This window comes from Phytophthora cinnamomi (genome assembly GCF_018691715.1).
Source record: "Phytophthora cinnamomi strain GKB4 chromosome Unknown Contig22, whole genome shotgun sequence".
NCBI lineage: Eukaryota > Oomycota > Peronosporomycetes > Peronosporales > Peronosporaceae > Phytophthora > Phytophthora cinnamomi.
Genome location: NW_027150955.1, coordinates 724751 through 745682, shown reverse-complemented (window position 1 = coordinate 745682; position 20932 = coordinate 724751). Strand labels below are relative to the sequence as shown.

At 53.7% G+C, this 20932-nt stretch overlaps 8 protein-coding genes across 8 annotated transcripts; 4 read left to right on the top strand and 4 right to left on the bottom strand.

The window, feature by feature from the left end:
* Positions 1-809: 809 nt before the first annotated feature.
* IUM83_12138 (glycosyl hydrolase) lies at positions 810-1820 on the bottom strand (the record flags this gene model as incomplete). Its single annotated transcript, XM_067936742.1, has 2 exons — positions 810-1147; positions 1313-1820. 2 exons carry the CDS (start codon positions 1818-1820, stop codon positions 810-812), a joined length of 846 nt encoding a protein of 281 aa, XP_067794975.1.
* Positions 1821-2467: 647 nt separating this feature from the next.
* IUM83_12137 (Peptidyl-prolyl cis-trans isomerase B precursor) lies at positions 2468-3777 on the bottom strand (the record flags this gene model as incomplete). The annotated part of the gene is made up of 4 exons (XM_067936741.1): positions 2468-3005; positions 3083-3288; positions 3378-3572; positions 3700-3777. The coding sequence occupies 4 exons, from the start codon at positions 3775-3777 to the stop codon at positions 2468-2470; spliced, it is 1017 nt and encodes a 338-aa protein (XP_067795026.1).
* Positions 3778-4006: 229 nt separating this feature from the next.
* On the top strand, positions 4007-7072 carry IUM83_12136 (Phosphatidylinositol-4-phosphate-5-kinase (PIPK-D6/GPCR-PIPK); the record flags this gene model as incomplete). Its single annotated transcript, XM_067936740.1, has 4 exons — positions 4007-4603; positions 4678-4755; positions 4826-5085; positions 6169-7072. The coding sequence occupies 4 exons, from the start codon at positions 4007-4009 to the stop codon at positions 7070-7072; spliced, it is 1839 nt and encodes a 612-aa protein (XP_067795027.1).
* Positions 7073-10147: 3075 nt separating this feature from the next.
* On the top strand, positions 10148-11896 carry IUM83_12135 (uncharacterized protein; the record flags this gene model as incomplete). Its single annotated transcript, XM_067936739.1, has 3 exons — positions 10148-10898; positions 10970-11323; positions 11391-11896. 3 exons carry the CDS (start codon positions 10148-10150, stop codon positions 11894-11896), a joined length of 1611 nt encoding a protein of 536 aa, XP_067794944.1.
* A 726-nt stretch (positions 11897-12622) lies between these two features.
* IUM83_12134 (40S ribosomal protein S4) lies at positions 12623-13604 on the top strand (the record flags this gene model as incomplete). The annotated part of the gene is made up of 2 exons (XM_067936738.1): positions 12623-13221; positions 13418-13604. 2 exons carry the CDS (start codon positions 12623-12625, stop codon positions 13602-13604), a joined length of 786 nt encoding a protein of 261 aa, XP_067794945.1.
* Positions 13605-14897: 1293 nt separating this feature from the next.
* Positions 14898-15778, bottom strand: IUM83_12133 (peptidyl-prolyl cis-trans isomerase E; the record flags this gene model as incomplete). Its single annotated transcript, XM_067936737.1, has 5 exons — positions 14898-15053; positions 15116-15355; positions 15416-15467; positions 15525-15628; positions 15689-15778. 5 exons carry the CDS (start codon positions 15776-15778, stop codon positions 14898-14900), a joined length of 642 nt encoding a protein of 213 aa, XP_067794987.1.
* Positions 15779-16015: 237 nt separating this feature from the next.
* On the top strand, positions 16016-16516 carry IUM83_12132 (uncharacterized protein; the record flags this gene model as incomplete). The annotated part of the gene is made up of 1 exon (XM_067936736.1): positions 16016-16516. The coding sequence occupies one exon, from the start codon at positions 16016-16018 to the stop codon at positions 16514-16516; it is 501 nt and encodes a 166-aa protein (XP_067794988.1).
* A 3216-nt stretch (positions 16517-19732) lies between these two features.
* Positions 19733-20611, bottom strand: IUM83_12131 (3-like protein; the record flags this gene model as incomplete). Its single annotated transcript, XM_067936735.1, has 1 exon — positions 19733-20611. One exon carries the CDS (start codon positions 20609-20611, stop codon positions 19733-19735), a length of 879 nt encoding a protein of 292 aa, XP_067794973.1.
* Between the last annotated feature and the right edge of the window lie 321 nt (positions 20612-20932).

The following is a 20932-nucleotide window of genomic DNA, read 5'->3' as shown; positions in this document are numbered from 1 at the left end:
TGTACGTACAGTACTTGGGTGTCAACCCCGATTCTGTCGTGGTTGAGAGCAATTCAAGCTATTTCAGTAGAGCTTGACACACCTGTGTCAGCGAATTGCAGCGAAACAAAGTGCACACGAATTCCGTCTGTGGCGCTTTATCATGCTGTTCGTGATGCCGGCTGGACTCAAGGTCCTACGCTAGAATGCTTGTACGGAACTGCTGCTTTACGTACAGCAAAACATCTTGAAAGCAAGGCTCTTTTGTGCGAGCAAAGTGACACTGCTGCATATCACTCAACAATCCAGGCGGTCAATGGTTTGATAAAAGCGGAGAAGTAAAGGGTAAGCAAGTGTCCATGGGTGTCACCGGCGTAAATGGCACAAACTATTAATATTATAATATAACTATGAATACTTTAGATGGAACGTGGGTGAGTATCCTGCCTGTACTCTCTGTCCAAGCCCTCCAATTTGGAGTCCAAAGGACGATATCCAGTTTTCTTGTTTATTCAGTCACTAATTATCCAAACGGGAACATAATCACCAGCTGTCGCTAGGGTCAAGGCAGCGCCCAGCGGGTTGTCTTGTTGTACAGATCGCAGCCCGTTTCCGGATTGATCGCAATCCGCATCATCCGCCACCAGCTCCACTGGAGTTTCCAGGCCCTGCCCGATCTCGGATCGGCGATCTAAGGGTAAGACACACCTTCAATCGGCTGACGTCAGGGTGAAGGCCACCGTCTGTGCCTCGCCCACTCCAGGCTGATCTTCGAGAACTTCTTCAGCTGCTTCACTTCCGGCACCGGTACGGTTGTGTGGGGGACGACATCACCGTCTCTTTTCCATGCCCGAGTTTGCCACCGTCACTGAAACGTCCAACGACTGCGAACTCGATGCCACGTTTGCCGTGCTCCGTGTCAGGTTCGATTGCGTGAATTCGGTGTACCTGAGCCTTGTGCCGAAGTCCCATCGCATCTCGCAATAGCCACCAGATTCAAACTCAGTCGTCACGCGGTGGCGGTACGGGATCATCACGTTGTCCGTGGCTTTGGGGTAAGGGATCGGTAGGCGGCCATTCGGATTCACCTTTCCGTACACGATTTCCACCGTGGTCTGGCCACCGAGTTCACACGGCAGCAGGCCGTCAATCACCGCAAACGCAGATCCTGAAGCAATCGTGGACGACCTTCGAACAGAACGAGAATGAGTTTCGTGCTAGTCGCCGCAAGTGCATTCGCGTACTCGATTTGGCCTCGTTGCGCAATAGCGTTTTGAGCAGCTTCGTGTTGTCACCACAGCTACACCATTAACTGATATGTAATTCTCCATACCAGTCAGGACCCCCGCGTCCACAGCCGCCTTGAATGAAGGCACGAAAGTGCTGAGCAAGTCGAAATCCGCCATAACTATCTCGTCCATGTCATGGCCAGTCGGGTTCCACGAGTACGCACTCCAGTGCTTCATGCAGGCGGCAGTTCGGTTGTTGCTCTGCATGCCGCGGAGCGGCGAGATGCGGGTCTTCACCGAAAGTCTCGTACGTCCGCAGCCACCGCTTGTTGTGCGAGATGTCGAGGATGGGGCCGAAGATCCAAGATATCCCAGCCGCCAAGGTGTCACGCGCAGTGATGACACCTTGTTGGTAGACCAGGTCCGGGTTGAACGAGGACACGCCGTCGGTTTGCTGGCCGAAGTACACGGTGTCGTCAGAAGTGAATTGCCGTGAACTGCGTCGATGCCGTAAATCATGGGGTGAACGTGCAGCTTGGTGCACTCGCGCGTCGCATCCTCATCCAACTGGTAAGTCGAGTTGACGATTTCGTACGCTGCGATCTGCGCCATTTGGCATCACTACCCAAGTCAACTTACGGCTCACGAGAAACGTAAGCCGTTGGACACAGAAAGTAGCTGCTTCGTGGGTCGGTATCCGCCAAACGATGGAGTCTAACGCCTTGATCCATAAAACTACCTAGACACGGTGTCATTTCATCGCTGTTTTGACTGACGAGGGTATCTTCTTCTCGAAGGCGAATCAACATGACGCTTTCACGATGACTCGCCTTGATGACATGCACGGTTCGTTATCCACGTTCAGTTATCTCGTACATGTTGCAGGTGAAGACGACCGCTCTCAGAGTATCATCCAATCGAGGGCTCGTATATGAGCGACCTCATGATCAACTATGGCGAAGGCGACGGCACGTGGGGCTGGACGACTGCACAAATGCGGACGTTCGTCACCCGAATCCAGGAGATTGCCATGGAGTGCAACATGTTTGCCGTGACCATCGTATCGACGCAGCGTGATTTTCCACGAACCGAAAGTGTAGAATCAAAGATTGTCTCGAGAATTTCCCAATGAAAGCGATCAGCTCCTTTTTATTATGGACATCAGCACAGTCGCCACCCAGCGAAATTGATTGTTTGAAGCTCCGTCACACTGTTCTCCACGTGGCTTAAGCGAGTATTGCTTCGGTTTCTCGCGACGCTCATTCCTGCGGCTGCGGCTTCTTCAGCTCCTTCTTAATGCGCAGCTTCTCGTGCTTAATCTCAGCCATCAATTGCTCGTACATGGTGGGGTCGATCTGGTCCTTCTGCGCCATGAAGTTGCCCTCCACCTCCCGCAGCGATTCAAGGCGGTCTTGCATCTCCTCGCGCGTCAGGCGCTTCGGCTCGTTATTTTCCGCAGCACCTCCCTGGCTAGCCGAGTCTGCATCCAGCACGCCGCAGTTGATGATCTTGACCTCAGCCTTAGGCTTGCCCGAGCGTCTTCCGCAGCTCGAGATGATGTCCACGACGTCCATGCCCTCCAGCACGCGTCCAAACACCACGTGCTTGCCGTCCAGCCACGGCGTGTCGCCCGTGCAAATGAAGAACTGGCTGCCGTTCGTGTTGGCACCAGCGTTTGCCATGCTCAGTGTGCCGGGTCCCGCGTGGGGGACACTGAGGTCCTCGTCGTCGAAGCGACGTCCGTAGATCGACTCGCCGCCGCGTCCATTGTGCTGCGTGAAGTCTCCGCCCTGGATCCTGTTCCAGCCACCACCACCACAGTCGTCAGCTGCACTTCCTCGGCATAACGTCAACGTCGCACAATGCCACCATACATGAAGCCGGGGATGATGCGGTGGAAGCTCGAGCCCTTGTACCACAATGGCGGGCCAGCGCGCGACGCGCCCTTCTCGCCCGTGCACAGCGCCCGGAAGTTCTCCACCGTGCGCGGCTGCACCTCTCCGTACAGCCCCACGACGATCTTGCCCACGTAGTCGTCGTTGATGCCGATGTCAAAGAACACCTTGTCCGTCACGATCAACTGCAAAAAAAACATTTAAAAAATGTTTTAAAAAATGTTTTTTCAGCTCAACCAACTTAGAAAAATAAATTCTTTAGAGCTCAACTCACCTCTCCCTTGTACTCGGAGCCTCCGGCGACGGCCTTGACGCCCGTGAGCTCCTCCAGCGACGGGAAGGGCCCGAAGAAGTAGCCGATGGCGTAGCCGCCGCCGAACATGGCGGCCAGGCCCAACGACGCCTTCTGCAGCGACGTGAGGCCCTCGGGGGCGCCACCAGCGCCAGCGCTGGAGCTGAACGCCGCCGTCTGGCAGTAAAAACCAATAAAATATCATAATTTAATAATATTTTAGTAACGTTCGCGTTCTGCGCTGCATTTCATCCGTTTTAGGCGGATTCAAGCCGGGAAAACGCGGTGAGAAGTAGATCGAGACCTTGCGGAGCAGTGGGGAGCGCATCGAACGCTGCGAGTGCAGGATCAGCTGCGTGGGGCGCAGCAGCAGAGACGTCATGGCGGCCGCAGATGAAGTCGAAACTGAGCCACAAAAATCTCACGATTAGGGTACGCTGGGGTACGAAATTGGGGGTACGAATGGGGTACATGAGGGGTACGATTATCCGATCTTGAAGAGGCGTACACGATCACGTAACGGTCGCGACTATCTCTGTTGCAGTAGTAGACCCTCGTCTTCCTCTGCTCACGTCGCCTCTCCTGCCCGTCGATCCACTGCGCCCGCCACGCTGTTCCGCCGCAGCCTCTCGCCGTACGTGTTGATGACGCCGGCAGTTCTGGACGACGACGAGCTGCGCCCGCCGTCCGTCACCGCAAAAGACACTCAGAAGCAGCAGCAGGAGAGCGCGGAGGCTGTCGTCAGTGAAATCGTCGAGGGCAATGAGGAGGCGCTGCCCGTGGTGCCTCCCAGTCCGCGCGGGAGCGCCACCACGGCTCAGCTCGCGCCGACCGCTGGGCCGGGCGTCCGCGTCGTCGCGGAACTGCTGCGCGCGCCGACTGTCGAGGCCCGCAACAGCCAGCTCGTCATGTCGCTCGGCGTGTTCCTGCTGTCGGTCTCGCTGGGCGCCAGCGCGCTGTGCTTCCACGACGAGATCTTCGACGCCACGGGCATCGAGAGCGGCCTCCTGCTCGGGTCGGCCGGCTCGCTCTCCATGTGCGCGGTGGTCATCGGCGCGTACCTGAGATCGAAATGGTATCGGCGCCACATACACATCTTGCTCATGAACCTGGCGCTGTGCGAACTTTGTCTTGCGATCTCGTTTCTGCTGGAGCCTGCGTGGAATCGACTGGGCGCAGGTGTTGGGAGCGAATACTCCTGTCGATGGGTATGTGAGTCTGTCAAGTCGAAGCAGTGAGAAAAAAACTAGCTAATAGGTTACGGTGTTTACTTTGGCAACAGCTATCGACGGCTCGCGAGTATTTTATTATGTGCTCTAGCGCGTGGACGACCTGCACAGCGCTAGACTTGTACTACTTGGTACGTTTTTTTCTCTCTCTCTGTTTTCGTGAATTGGTTTACCGTTCTCATTTTATTTTTTCTGGAGTAGATGACAAACCCATTCACGTCGCCACGACTCAATCGCCACAAGTACCAGGGGATCGCTCACGTGACAGCATTTGCCAGCGCCGTTGTGATGGCCGTATCCAATAGCTTTGGCTCTCCGGTGGCTGTGGGTGGCTTCTGCTGGGTAGGCGGTGACACGCAGGCACGCAGCGATCATATCAGCTTCAAGCGGCCGAGTGGTTCGACAACCGGCATTTGGGTCTTCATCGTAGCACCAGCTGCCATTTCAATGATCGCCAATCTGTATGTGACGCTGGTTTCCTATGGCCGGCTCCGGCGTGGCGTATCAGCCACTCTGCGCAACCGCAGAGTATTATTACGAGAGGGATTTGTGACGACAGTGACGCTCATTGCCTACTCAGCACTGCTGTGGGGGGTGTATGGAGCATATTGGCTCACTCCTGATGCTACGCAGGCTCGGAGACTTTCTCAACTGTTTGCGTTTTTGCTGTCGTATCGTGGCAGCGTGCCTTTCATCCTCTGGTGCTTGTATAAACGTCCGAAGCGAAAGAAAAGGAAATCCAAGTCTGGCGTCGTGGTGGATGGCAATGCAATAAATGATAAGCCAGAGTTTTTGAAGGACGATGACGAAGTGGAAAATGAAGACGACGACGCTGTTCGCCCCCAGATGAATCTAGCACTTCTGGACGAGCTTGTATTTTATACCACTCATGGAATCGCGAAAGCTGTGCGGATAGCCAGCACACTGGGGCAATATCCTTCATCATCGATGTCTTCGTTGACCTCTTCACGAGGTGAACAACCAGAACAACCAGAACAACAACCTGAGCGTTTTCCAGCGCAGTATTCGTTCATGGTGCAGCCATCACCTGAAGACGCAGCTTTGAATGAGTGTCGATTTACTGCCTTCTGGCCGCTGGAGTTCAAACGAATCCGTCGTTTCTTTGGAATAGATGAGGACGCGTACCTTTCGTCACTGAAGTCTTGCACGACACCTAAGGTTAGCGAGGGTGCTAGCGGTTCCTTCGTCTACTATTCGACAGATCGGAGCTACGTCGTGAAATCCCTGACTAGTTCAGAGAGTACGTTTCTTCACAGCATTTTAAACGAGTACATGGCGTACATCGAAGAGCAGAACGGAGAAAGTTTCCTCACGCGCTTTCTCGGAAGCTACTGCCTCGAGCTCTATGGTCGCCCGGCACATTTCGTTGTCATGGAGAACGTTTTCGACGTACAGCAAGGGATTTCTATCCACCAGCGATATGACATCAAAGGCTCATGGGTAGATCGCAACGCCCAGAAACCTCGTCGCGGCGCCGAAGCTACCTGTCGTCACTGCAATCTCAGTTTCCGTTGCGGTGGCAGCAATTCGCGCTCGAATTCAGTTGAAGGCGACAAGAACCGACGAAATGTGTGCCCAAATCGAGCTGGAGCTCCGCACGAGCCCAATGTCGTGCTGAAGGACATGGATCTGACCATGAAGCTGCGCTTCGGGAAAGTGGCCGGGCGTAAACTGCTCGCACAGCTCATGCGGGATAGCGACTTCCTGTGTGCCCGCGGTGTTATGGACTACTCGTTGCTGCTGGGTATCATCGAAGTAAGTTACTTGGTAAATCGGCACAACATTCTCACGAGGGATGGCAGCGTCTTCTTGCCACCTGATTCGTTCACCGGAAAACCAACTACCCCTCGACGACGTAGCGGTACGGACGGAGAACAGTATGGTGACAATGAGGTCACAGGCAGCACCGAACGAGTCAAGCAATCAACACAGTGTCTTCGCGCTGCCGAGGTGGTGATCGGGCCCGGCTTTTACTACATCGGGGTCATTGACATGCTACAGACTTGGAATTTGTCGAAACGATTCGAGCGCTTCGTGAAAACTGTGATCTTCCGCAAAGACCCTGACGGCATATCCGCCATGCCGCCAAAACCGTACCGCGACCGCTTCCACCGCAAGTTGCGCGAGATCATCCACCTCGGACACAACTCAAGCATCGTCCCGCCTGCTCCAGCTACAATTGAGGACGATGGCAGGAGGAATGAGGGCATAGATGGAATGTGCGCAGAAAACTTCCCCAACGATCTTGAAGACGATGAATACAACCGGATGACACGGATCCGGCCGCGTGGAGTCGCACTACCCCCGGCCGATTATACCGTCGCAAACACTGGAGCTGGCCAGCCGCTGAAAACTGCGCGAAATAGCAGCGGCGAGATACCCATGACACCTTCTGCTCAAGGACACGTACTCGGGAGCAGTTTGTAATCTACGGCAAATATATTATACAACTATGGACGAGCGCTGCTGCTGTTTATCCCTTCAGCGAACAAGTCGACGCCAATGCCAAGGACACAGAACACTTCGCTTTTGACGCTTTTACGTATGAGCTGGGTCGTTTTTTTGTATATCAGTTCTCGGAATCAAAAGTACTTGTGCGGACCTCGCTCTGGTTCATGCCACGGTAGATATTTTACAATTATGAGCCAGAGTCTGCAAAATACTGCTACATGTAGTATGCTGGATCTAAGAACACGTTTCAAGCGAATACAGGTAATGCTGTACATGTAATGGCAACTCGTAGTCAGGCTGACACAAGCAATTCAGGTACTCTTTTTTCTTCGAGAGGTACAGTATGTTGTAGAATACACTGCCCTCGCGACTCTCGGAGATACCTAGCATCACGGCACATGTACACTAAACTTTCTCATCTTGTCTCCAAATCTACGGAGAAGCGGGGCCAAAACTTACACTAATCGATCGACAAGGACACCAAGTACAACCCGTTTGCTTTCCTCGAGGGCCAGGGTTTTGCCACGCAAAGATAACGGCTTCAAGTCTCTGCGTGACTTCATGAACAACGCCAAGTACACGGTGACCAGGGGACGACACGGTGGCAGGGATCCCAAAAAAATGTATTCAAAACACTAAAGTTATATTTTGGTGAAAAAAATACATTTTCTCTAGATAGTACCTGCTCACATTATATGATATTAAAAATTATTGTTATAGTTGTTGTAGTATTTGTTGTATTAGTAGTAAACGGTAGTACTCCGTTACCCGTACTAGCAATTGCACATGCCTTCGCCCTCAAGCAGCTGTTCCGTTTTAATTGTAATCATGCAGATAACGCCACGACGGTACTGTATCACGATAAGAGCGGGATAGTACTGTTGTATGCAGACTCTGCATTGCAGAGGCAATACTGAAGCCAGCGGCAGTTCAGAATCTGCCAATTGCGATGTGTTTCCCAAGTCTTGACGACCCAGCTTCACAGTGCCTAGATGACCTGCTTGCTTCTGCGCCACCCGGTGAATTAATTTCGTCGATGAGGCGTGCAGGCCAGCCAGAACTAGCGCCCGAACCGAAGCCCGCGATACTGAAGAAAAAGCGCGTGCGACGAGAAATGCGAGAGCTCAAATACCTCCGCGAGCAGACTCACATACTCGAACTCAGGCTGGCACAACTCAAGATGCGGGCGCCTGCCCACTCGAGACTATCTCCTGCCCTGCCTACCAGCCACGATGCGTCAGCTCAGTGGGAGGGTATTGCGGAGTGCCAGCTTGAAGAGAGACTCTGTGTCGAGCAGGCCCAGCGGGAGCTCAGCGTCGCGTGCGCTGGTACTGCAAACTGGTGCGTGATCTGACGAAGTTGCTCAAGTCGTGTGCGAAGGATATGATGTTGTCTGCTTTGATGAGGCAAAAGCCTGCACTGCTGTGGGACTTCAGGTCTGCAGATGCTACGGGGGTGTTTGCAGACCAACTCACGCAGGTATCGAGAACATATTTCAAGATGCAGTAACTCTGTCTTGTTCCGGTCGCGACGCTGCAACTCATCACCGATCCCGTCCAAGGCATGGAAATCGTACGAACAGACCCCTACGTCGTTGTATTCGAGAAGTTCTGCAGTACGACAATCCCGTTTGACCTTCGCGTGGCAGGGAGGGCGTATTGGAGGATGTCCATGTACGAGGCGCACCGCCGCCTAGGGTCTGTGCAACAGCTAGGATTAAACATCCCATCGCTTTCGATTCTCATTCTAATCGGTGCTTCTGCCAGGATGTGGACACGGACAGCGACGTCGTGTCGTCACCCTTCGCCTTACAGGTGAAATGTGAAGGGTTTACAGCAAACGCTCGGGGCATGCAAACCTGCAGAGAATACATTGGAGAAGACAGCGAGACCATCGTGTGGGCAAAATATGCGGAGCATGTCGACATCAACGGCATCGCGTTTCCACTGGAGACGCGATGGAAACTTTCCAGGCATGCTCTGTCGAAAAACCGGCTGGGTCAAGCTGCAACGGGCAGCAGGACAGGACCGTGGTAGAAATGTACTCGGAAGTGACTCCAGTATTCAAGGACGGTGTCGAAAACCAGAATTGGCAGTTCCGCGCGCTCGTTGACTCGACGACAAGAGCTCTCAAGACCACGAGTACCATTTACTGCGAAATGATCCGCAAGCTGCTACTGGAGGAAGACTGGAAAGCGACATTTGGAAGTGGTAACCACTTGACGTAAAAACTAAATCAACCAAGAAGAGTGTTTCTAACAGAACTGTGAGTTCCGTTAGCGATTCCTCCACTTGATGTGCTATGAGCGTTACACTGGGATTTCTTCATATACTTCCCGATGCCAGTCGTGGTGAAAATTATGTTCCATCACGTTTACTTCGTCCAGCTAAAGCTGGTGCTGCCCGGGCATACATATCTCGTTCGAGAGAAACTTTTTTTCTAGAATTTACTGTGATGCCATGCATTACAGTACTAAGTTACAACAATGAATTGTAAGTTCTCCTCGTCGTGGTTCTTTTCCGATGTCGGCTTGTTCGAATTGGTAGATACGCCGGAGATTTGATGTGCTCTACCACTAAAATAAAAAAACATCATACTGGATCGGTGCGCTCATACTTTCCAATAGTGTCGTTGATCTGCATTTGGTAGCCTTGTCGGAATGAATTCACGACAGTAAGTCTAACAAACCTGCGGAAAGTCACGCAATATGAAACCAGGACTCAATTTTGTTGGCTGCTCGGCCACCGCGACACCAACGATGGCAAATGCGAGGCGCAGCCCACGACCGGCTTCGTGGCAGACCACCGATAACCGCAGAAGCTCGTCGATGGCATCGCACGCTGCCTGCAAGTCCAGCGTGGCATCCTTCCCAAATCACTCGGTCCAGCGCATAGACCAGACGTATGGTCTCATTTGTGCATGTCGCTTCACGTGAGATGGATCACTCCTCAACTCGCCGAAATGAGCAGCGGACTCCCCACTCGCTGCAGTCCTTTGTCTGCGGTCCCTCCGTCATCGTCCTCCCCGTTCTCCGTATCAGGGGCGTCGTCCATGTCGTCGGCCGCCGAGGCTCCTGCACCTGCAGCAGCTCAACCCGCGGTGTCCGTGGGCGGCCCTTGGGGCGACTTCGTGTCTCGGTCGGACGCGTCCATGGCCAAGCTGCTGCAAGATTCGCTGCCCAAGACCAAAGCCACTCGCGCCAGTTGGCTGGCCAACCACCAAGAACTTGACGACGAGGACCGAGTGGAGAGAATCGAGTTTGTCGACCTGTACACTGGCTTCGTGATGCTCTTTCTGCTACCAGTGACTGCGGTCGTCTACGTGGTTGTAGGACTCACTGCACTGCCTGGATTGGCGGTGGCTAGAATTTACATGGCTACAGCTTTGAAAAGGCCTACGAAGAGTATCGACAGAGGTGCCGGGTTTCCGGTTCTAGCGATCCTGTTGGGGGTGATGGCAATACCGTGCCATTTGGTCGTATTGGTCTTCTGGCTCGTGGCTTTCCCGACCATTTTCCTATTTAGCTTGCTGTACTCGGTTGCGTCGCTCAAGATCTTGCTGCTTCGAGATAATGTGGCGCTCATGCAGAGCTGTAGTCAATGGCCAAAGTGGAGTTGGAGAGACACAGTGTGTGCGGTGGTAGGGACCATGGATAGGCAAGGTTTCGCAAAATTTGCACTCAAGTTCCCGTCGGCAGTGGTGATTGCGCCGATCCTGAAGTATTTATTCGGATGCAACCCGTTGTTGTACCGATTGGCGATTCGACAGCGCTGTCTGTGGACGTCTCCGCTGGACTTTAACGGTACGTTGACGTGCACACAAGGTGGTTTTCCTAGACATTCGCTGATTTTAATTCTTGCTTCTCCCTGCCAGACCAGAAAGCAGTGGCAGCGGTTGTTCAGGCTGCATCGTGGACGCTCGTTAATCTGACGGACTTATTACCCCAGCAAGTGAGCAAACCGCCACGCAAAGATGACCGAATTGTCAGCGGGCATATCCCGTTTCCAGCTCCAGACCGGCTGAGCGGGACTGTGGTTGGCGTTCTTACAACAAACTCGCTCGTGACGCTCGTCAACGCGGACCATAACGTGAACGGCAGCATTTTTCACAGCATGACGGCCAAACGAAGCATCTACAACGTCTTGCTGTTCATCTGGAACCCATGCCACTACCTGACCGGCTACGTTGAGATTAATTTGCAGCACGACGGAGGCATCGAGCAGGCCAGTACGTTTACGTAGAAATTATCCACACATGATGAACTATGCATGCTAACTTTCTATTCTCGCTGCAGTGTGGTGTCTTGTAGGCGACAACTACATTGGGAACCTGCTATTCGAACGCACTGACGCCCTCTTCTGGCACTACGACCCCATTAAGCGCGGCCAAATGGGCCCCTCCAGTCTTCGGTTCATCCGCGGATCAGTGGCGTCGACCATGTCCGTAACAGATTCGGTTGTAGCTTTGGACGGGAGTAACAACGACCAACGACGCGCAGTGAACAACACCGAGGTTAGCTTGGACAGCTACGAAACTGAGGAAGGTCTCGAAAGCTTCGAGACGGAGCTGAGCCTCGGGAGCTGCGATTCCGAACAAGACAGCGATGCCAATGACTACAACAACCACGTCACCGTCGGCATACCGAGCAGCAGCTTCGCGTCCACAGGCGAGGTGGTGCCAATCCCCGAGGAGAGGAACACACAGGACTCGGTGGCCATGCTGCAGTCCGCGTCCAACTCCACCTCGCAGTCAGAATTCAGAATCTCGGACCAGCGCTCGGATCGGTTCTACATTGTGTGAAAATCCTCATGAGTAGTGGCAGATAGACCTGTATATAAAGGCCGATGATCATGTGTACACGCGGTGGAGTTGATTGTGCTTCCGCCTATTGCTGCGGCGACGGACTTGGCTGGCATTATCGAATAAATGATTTTCTATTACCGGTTCTGGAAGAACGTGCCCACGCACAAGAAAAGAGGAAGCGAAGGACGTGAAGCTCATGCGCGATGTTTTAAAGACAATGAGGAATGCAAACGTTCTGCTGCACGCTCAAATGTCGGTGAGGCCACGGCAAGAGAAGCCGAGCGAACGCTTGCAAGAATTTACAACAACATTGTGTGATAACAGCTCAGGGGACGATTTGATGTTAGAGAAACAGTCCTGCGCAGCACAAAAATGCCACCAGCGTGAACTGCTCTCGCTGCAAGCAGAAAGTTTATCGAATAGCTCTTGTACAGGGAAAGTTGAAGTGATCGTCTACACTACGGACGAGCGTGTTGTGAAGTCGTACTTAGCAGAGCTGTCCGGGGCCAAGTGTCCTCATCCTGTAGTATACATTTTTCCGTACAAACGTCCTGGAAAGACCGTCGCACAACGCGTGCATACAACCCCCCATATGCGGGTCTTCGCCGCGCGGGAGCCCGCGGGTCATAATCCCCAGCCAACCAACCGCGCGCTCCGGCAGCTCAAGTGCCGCCAGCGCCATTAGTTCTCCTTTTCGTCTCTATCAAGTAGTCGACCGTCAAGATGCCTCGTGGACCCCGCAAGCACCTGAAGCGCATGAGCGCGCCCAAGCACTGGATGCTGGGCAAGCTGGACGGCATCTGGGCGCCGCGCCCGTCGTCGGGCCCGCACAAGCTGCGCGAGTGCCTGCCGCTCATCATCATCCTGCGCAACCGCCTTAAGTACGCCCTGACCAAGCAGGAGGTCACCATGATCTGCATGCAGAAGAGCGTCAAGGTGGACGGCAAGGTGCGCGTGGACCCGGACTTCCCGGCCGGCTTCATGGACGTGGTGGAGCTGCCCAAGACGGGCGACCAGTTCCGCCTGCTGTACGACACGAAGGGCCGCTTCGTGCTGCACCGCATCTCGGACGAGGAGAAGAAGTTCAAGCTCGCCAAGGTCATCCGCCAGGAGTACACCAAGAAGGCCATCCCGTACATCGCCACCAACGACGGCCGCACCATCCGCTACCCGGACCCGCTCATCAAGGTCGGCGACACGGTCAAGATCGACCTGGAGACGGGCAAGGTGGTGGACCACATCAAGTTCGAGGTCGGCAACCTGGTGACCATCACGCGCGGACGTAACTCGGGCCGCGTCGGCATCCTGCACCACATCGAGAGGTAGGAACACACCTTCTGGACTCATTGCGAGCTGGGTGTGGTGGTTTACATCATCATCATGGGCCGACCGACTTTTATGTCGCGCTATTTTTAGACCGGAGTGACTGCCAAATGGTCCTCCGGTCGATTGTTGACGGGGCGGTTCTGAACTTTGAGTGACTCACGCCTTCTGTGTATTGTTGATTGTGCGCCTCAGGCACCAGGGTTCGTTCAACATTGCCCACGTCAAGGACTCGGCTGGCAACGACTTCGCCACGCGCCTCGGCAACGTGTTCGCCGTCGGCAAGGAGGCCCGCCCCTGGGTGTCCCTGCCCAAGGGCAAGGGCATCAAGCTCAACATCCTGGAGGAGCGCGAGCTCAAGGAGAAGAAGGCCAACAACTAAGTGTCGTGTTAGCATGACGCCGCGGTAGTTGGAAAGGAGGAGGGCTCGTTGGGATCGCTGCGACTCTGAGAACGGGTCGCGCACTGGCGGGTCCTCTCTTGCCTTTTTTGTCTGACTGGCATTGAGAGGAGAACTTTCTAAGAGCGAGAATGAAATAGGAGTCAATTTTCGTTCACAAAACCTTTTGATCTTATTTCGTGCTGTAAGCTAGGGACAACTACTGTGAGTGTTTTCGAGCACATTTGGCGCGGTACCTGAGCCTGGCTCGCTCTGAGAAGTGGTTGTCGAGGTGAGCAATGAATTTGCCCAGAGACTGGAAGCATTCGTCACAGCCTCGACAAGGGCAAACAGCGTCGATGCCCTCGTCCACCGCAAAGTCAAATTTTGGGTCGAGGGCTATCTCCATGTCCGTTTTTGAGAGGTGAAAACCAGGGAGGACAGCACCGCCATCGAGGTCCCTCCATGAGTCGTCGTCCACGCGATACACTTTTCCCGCTTCGTCGAGCTTGTACTCGAGCACCTTTCGGCATTCAGGACGTGGATCAATTAGCCAGCCCAACTGAACGCCATGCTGGAAGAATTCGTTGCACATTTTAGCATCAAGCGCGTCCAGCTGAGACTCCTCGCCGGACAATCGATCAATTTCTACGACAAACGATGGGGCGTAAAGTTCCCCGCTGTTCAACTTCCACAATTGAGGAGCACCCCGATCTCTGCGAGCACTTCGAGGGATGAACGTAACGTCGGGCATTCTCACCGTGGTGGGGGTTCCTGATCTCTTGTCGTAAATGTACGCCCCTACTGGCAGCATTAACGAGCCTCTTTTCCCAGACCAGGAGGCCCATCTGCTGACTCGTGCTCCGATCTCGGGCGCCAACTCGCAGCAGCCAGGGACAACATCTCGGCCCGGGATGAAGTAACCTTCGTCAATCCAAAATACACGCATCTTCCCAAATACCGGATTCGTGAGCGGACCGTGTTGTGCTAAATACTCGTTTAAGATCTTCTCCGAAACTCCAGGGTAGTCACTGCAGCAGCACAGCGCCTTTTTGGATTCCAGATCACACAGAAGTCGCTGCAGTACGCGCTGCACTTCATTTTCCTCGACAGTAGCCATTACCTGCTTCGATGCGGAACAGATAATGAGGGAACAAGAGAAGTAGACTAACTTTGAGTGAACGAAATGACTTTCGGTAAGGGCCGTTCTTAAGTTCCCGGGACGAATCCCGGGAAAATCCCATCCCAGAGTCCCAAAATAATGATGGCAAGTGATTGAAAACTAAAGCTGAAATGCTATGCGGGGAAGAGTTGACCCGTTCGAGTTATCTTGACTGGCTGTAAGGGATCTCCTCGAGCCGTCGCTACTGCGTTGATTTGCTCCAGCACGGCGTAACTTTCACTGTCCATTAGGCATCCGAAGACTACGTGCTTGCCATCAAAGCCCGGTTGCTGCATCTTGAGTTTGTTAGACAACGCCGAACAGTATTCAAGATGAGGGAGAATTTACGTACCGGAGCAAAGTGCAGGTAAAACTGGCACGTGTTCGAGTCTGGACCAGCATTTGCCATGGACAGCACCCCCGCCCCTGTGTGGCGAAGGATGAAGTTTTCGTCGTCGAAGGTCGATGGTGGAGGTGGCACCTCGAAAGACTTGCCGTCATGGGAAGATGTCGGGCCTTCTTCTACTTCTACCGGCCCAACGTTGCGAGCACTGTGGCCAAACGTGCACTCACCACCAGACCCGTCGTGATTCTAGACAAGAGCACAGCATGTTAGCCAAAGGAGCGCAAACGAAGCTGGTAAAATGCCTACAGCATAATCTCCCGACTGACAGAACTTGTCCTTGACGACACGGTGAAATGGACTGGAAACGTTCACGTCAAAAAGGTACTTATAACCAAGCTCTCAACCTCGCCTGTACCATTTCGCGTAGTGACGTCTTCGTCCTGTTCGGGTCTCTCTCGTTTCGCCCGTACAAAGTCGTCGGAAGTTCTCAGCCGTTCGGGGCACAACGTCAGCACGAAGCTGTACGATAATGTTGCGTGAAAAGGTTGCAATGGTATCAAAAAGACGGCTTTTACCGACCTCAACAAGTAGACGGCCGATAGTCTTCTCGCCGATCGAGACGTCCAAGAAAACGATGGGGTTGTTGCCGCGCTGTCCAGGACGCTGCATCGCGGAATTCCAACACTGAAGTCCAAAATTAGCGAAGTAGAGTTGGCAATCAAGGAGAAACATGCAATGGGAATGCACGTGTGCAAAATGGGGGTAGATTTACGATGAGGAAACACAGGGCTAGGACGGTTGCGTGAACACCTCATTCACAGCTCACCGATCTACAGGAAGTACGCAGCAACCGCGACCACGGCAGCCGACGCGGCGCCAAGTGTCGCGGACACTTGCGACGCACCACTGGAGCCCGACGCGGAGGCCGATCCCGACATCGATTTCTTTTTCGAGGTTCCCGACGTGCTCGAGGTTGCAGTCGTGCCTGTGGATGACGAATCCGTTGCCGACGACGAATCGATTGTGGGACTGGATGACGAACCCGCCATGGTCGCGCTGGAACCATCCATGCTGTTGGTTGCCGAAGAAGTGTCTCCGGCGGCGACAGATCCCGTGGAAGACCCACTGGTGGTGGCTGCACCGGTCGCACCAGTTGATGAAGACTCAGTAGAAGCACCCGCCGTTGACGCGCCAGTGGTGTCTGTCACGGCAGCTCCGGTGGTGCCCGTCGCGGCAGCTCCTGTTGTTGAAGCTGCGGTCGGGGATGCAACTCCAGTGGTGGTAGCAGCGTTCTGGGCAGAGGTGCCGGCAATGGCAAGCGCGGCAATGATGAGAACCTGGAAGACCTTCATGTTAGCGGGGTGGAGCTTGGGAGACTTGGTTGGTGTGCGGCAAATTGCAGAATGACTTCGTGGCAGCACGCAGTTCCCTCCCTCCAAGACGCATCGCGATAATGGACATTTTCGTATGTATTCTTGCGTGACTTCACACATGGCCCAATATCAGTGGCGTTTTCGCGCGCTCCTAGCCCGCTCTGTACTAGACGCCACAGACTTCAACAGCCGGAACGCATTAAAGGTTTACCACCAGTGGCAACTGGCTGCACGTGGTACATTTTCAAGCATTCGCGAAATACTGTCCTAATAAGAAGGCCTCCTTCTACAAAGCTCCATTCAAAACAATTCTTGCAAATTGACGTTTTGCGAAGCAAGAATGACAACTAAAGCAGATGATATTTTAATATCAGTATTAAAATACCCCCTCTGGCATCGATTAACAACCATTTGTGGCCAACCAAGAAAAAAGTTCATTCGGAGGCACATACGACGCTTGTATAGGGTGGTATCCTGCTGTCTACTTAGTTTTTGTAGATTGCGTAGTTGGTCACACGACGCTGCAGTAGAAAAGTGGGTTCCGAGTTTGACAGTATGGGGCTCAAACACCAAGTCTAGTCTGTGATCCAAATTCATCGAAATGTACTCACAGCCCAAAGTAGGTGCAGCGTTGGTGATTGAAACCATGCTTTCTATTAGCACTATACATCTAGAAATGAGCGTCGCGGTCGCTATCAATTGACACGCTGTAAAGCAAACCCCACCGCGATCCTTAGCACACAAAGTGCTCAGTCGGGCAGGCGTTTTATCAGGTGCTGGCGTTAACGGAGCGTCGGGGATCGATGGCGGAACAGGGTAATCCGCCGTAGGTATGCTCGGAATCGGGGTGACCATCGGGATCTCAGGCGTCGACGGGACTTGAGGCGGTTGCATGGGCTTTCCATTAGGAAGAGCTACAGGCATCTCGGGAACCCCGGGGATGTCGGGCGTCGAAATCGGAGTCAATGTCGGAGTTTCAGGCATCGATGGTATCTGAGGTGGCGGCGTGGGCCTTCCGTGGGGAGGAGTGACAGGCGTCACGGGCGTGGAGGTGGGATTTTCAAGTGCAAAACCTTTGTTCAGCCCCGGTGATGTAGGTTTGGTTTTGCCATTGTCTTCACTAGGGATAGAGGTGATCGGAATAAAGTTCCGATGGTTCCACTGTTACTGGACGCGGGCTCTGGCTCAACTGCATTGCTACCCGCGGTAGAAGTAGCGGAGGTTAGACTTCCGCTCCCGCTTGAAAAAAAAATAGCAGTCGATGGGGTCTCAGCGGGCGCCATTGTCGGTATCCGGTCGGTGCTCTGGTGGACGAATTGCAAAATAACGATAGCTTCCACAATTCTTCGACGTTAGCGAAGCTCAGGCCCGCGCTGGTGACTGCCGACGCGGCTGGCTTGCCCGTCGGGAACCACAAAAAGTCAGGGTGGTCTTCCTTTGATCGGCCGACCCATTCGCCGCCGATAACCTCGTAGTTGGCATCCAGCTCAAGCAAGTAGGTCGCGGCGAGCAGCGTTTGTGTATCGACCGTACTGGTCAGTCGTCGGAGGAGAATCTGGACCATTGAATCTAGCTCCAGTGAAGATCGTCTTGATCGAGGCGCCATCGTACAGATCCGTCAACAGCGCCTTGATATCAAACACGTGGAACGTGACACCGTTCTTCTCGACGTCACACTGCGGTTCCTGCTCAAGAATGGCCGCCGGTGCCCACGCGTGGCAAATGCTCCACCAGGTCGGGATGCAGTATCCACTCGACTCGCCGGATTGCGCACGCGCTGCCGTCGTTGGTGCTCGCGCAGTCGTTGTCGGAGGAACAAACCTTTCGGTTCTTGTGGGCGTCGATGCCATTGTTCGCCGACACCTTGTTCTTGAAGTCGGTGGGGTCCAAACCGAAAGCATTGGCGTATTTTCCGATGCACTAGGCTCCCCAACTTTGCACACGCTGCTGATACTGTTCTGGAAGGTTGGCCAGTAGCTGCTCGCCCACGGCGATGACGGAGCAGAAGCAGGCGCGTACTTCTTTTTCAAAGTGTTGAAGTCGATTTCCATGGTAGACGACGTCCGTGTTTGACGCGTCTTCCATGTTAGGCAGCTTGCGATAGATGGAGCCCGTGACTACCATCGCCTCCGCCTTCGCTTGGTTTGTGTCCTCAGGAATGACAGACTTGGTACAGTCGTCGTTGATTTTACCACCGTAAGCCGGGTGCGAAGCCGTAAGCGGCACGCTGGTGTCAATCGGCGTGGACGGATTGTACTTGAGCGGTGCTGCCTGCACTGGCGCTGTTAAAGCTGCCGCTATTGCCGAGCCTAGTGCGACGGACCGAGAAGTGAGTACCATCGTCGCGCTATTCACGACAAGCGTGGAGTGAACGGAGAAGTTGTGTCTTGAAGGAACTTCCCAAGGACTTGGAAAGTTTTGGAATGAGCTCCTAACCGGGCAGACAGGAACGCTGCTTGAACTTGCCAAGTTCTTCACGTCCTGTCCATTCTAATGGAGCAGCACAAGGACAAAGGTATCACTGAATCCCGCGCGTGCGTCCACCACACCAGTCACTATATGAACTTGCCCCGACAGACGAAAATTGTGAACATTCATCTTATATGCTGTCATGACCAGCATGAAGCCTGTTAACCGAACTCCGAGCCAGGAAGATGTCGAGTTCGGAGATGCTTCAAATACCCGTTGTCAGATACCGAAGCTTGGTACGAACCGGGTCTCGGAGCTTTGGACGTTAGCGATAACTAAATGATGCCAAACCACTCTGATATCACTGATATTCGACCTGACCCAACTGCTAACTTGAAGGGCACGAAAAAGCCCCTTGAGGCTGCATACGGCGTATCACTGGTATTCGACCTGACCCAACTGCTAACTTGAAGGGCACGAAAAAGCCCCTGGAGGCTGCATACGGCGTTGAGAAACTTTTTGTTGTGGTAGAGCTCTTCAGAAGAACTCGTTGGCAGCGTTGCGCAATGTATTCCCGACTGTATAACTGCGACTCCAAAGCCTCTAGTATGAAACATACACACAAATACACCCTTCAGGTGGACGCTATGTCTCCTTATGGTCCCAGATAAACCAGACTTGTCTTGCAATGGACCGTCGTGGCAAAAATGTCAGAATTCGTCGGTGCCCTGTGAGTCTGGCGTGCGTCTGCAGTAACCTGAACTGTGGATTTTTGCTCGCGCGTGCTGGACGTGGAAAATCAAGTAGACCACGCAGCTTCACGGTAAAGTTGCCACGCTCTTCAGTGTACCTCGATCGCCGTCTCCGCCTTGGCAGATTTTGTGGTTTCGCCAGGACGAGAAGGACGAGACTCCAGCTTTTCATCCTTAGCACTGGGTTCGTCGTCGGTCTCGGTCGTCGTCGTGCTTTTCTCAAGTTCATCTTCCGTCTCTACGTCCGTCATGGTCGTTTTTTCTTCTTCGGCCACCTTTTTGAGCTTCGACCCAGGCGTTGCGGACTCAACAGTGTCATAAGTCCCCCCACGGGGGAAGACGCAAAAGAGACCAAGCTGAACGACCCCCAGTAGCAGATTCGCTGCATTCGGGACGATGACGAATGAATCCGCTCGAAGCAAACCGTAAACCATCCAGAGCACGCAGTTGACTGCTCCAGCCACGATCATAGTAAGCGGCAGCAGCTCCGTGTTGCGTTCTTGAACCACTCTCTTGACCAGCACCAACGGCGAGCCGAACATGACAGCGGAGATAGCCACCGTGAGGAAGCCCACAATGTCCTGCACAGTCTCCTCTTCCACGCCTTCAGCTGCGGCCACAAAGGGGTACGCCACGAGGCCCGCGAGCACCAGCGTCGTGGCCAGGATCTCCAGTCGCAGACTGGCTTTGTTGGCTTCGTGGCGGTAGTACACCACGAGGTAGAACAGCGAGAACGTCAGCCCCACGATGTTCGTGGCCACCAGTGGAAAGTAGTCTTCGACCAGTAGGCCGTAGAGTCCCCACGCCACGCAGTTCCCCACCATGGAGAGCACCGGCAGCGCGCTGGGCATACTGGCCGTGCTCTTCTGCTGGTGCACCACACGGATCTCCGGCAGCAGACTCGCGAAGAGGAAGCACGCGGCCAGCGACGCCAGCACGCGGACAACAGTCACCACGAGATCCTCCATCTCTTAGGCGATGGATGGAGCGGAGACTGTGGAATGCGCACGAGGGGACACGTACAGGAACCGTTACCGTCGTAACGGTCGAGAGTTCAGATCGCCGGGATAAGACACTGTCCTCAGGTTTTGAAAAACTCTGTACCTTAAATTGAGAAATGTAATTGGAGTTTTGGTGTATAATTTGCGTATAATTGCGTATGTGAAGAAGACAATCGTGTAACATTTAAATCCAAAAGAAGGTAGACTGGACTTCTCATTGTACATAATGTGTTGTGTATCTATCTACCTGACTACGCGGCAGGTGACGGACTGCTGGAGCAGCTCCTG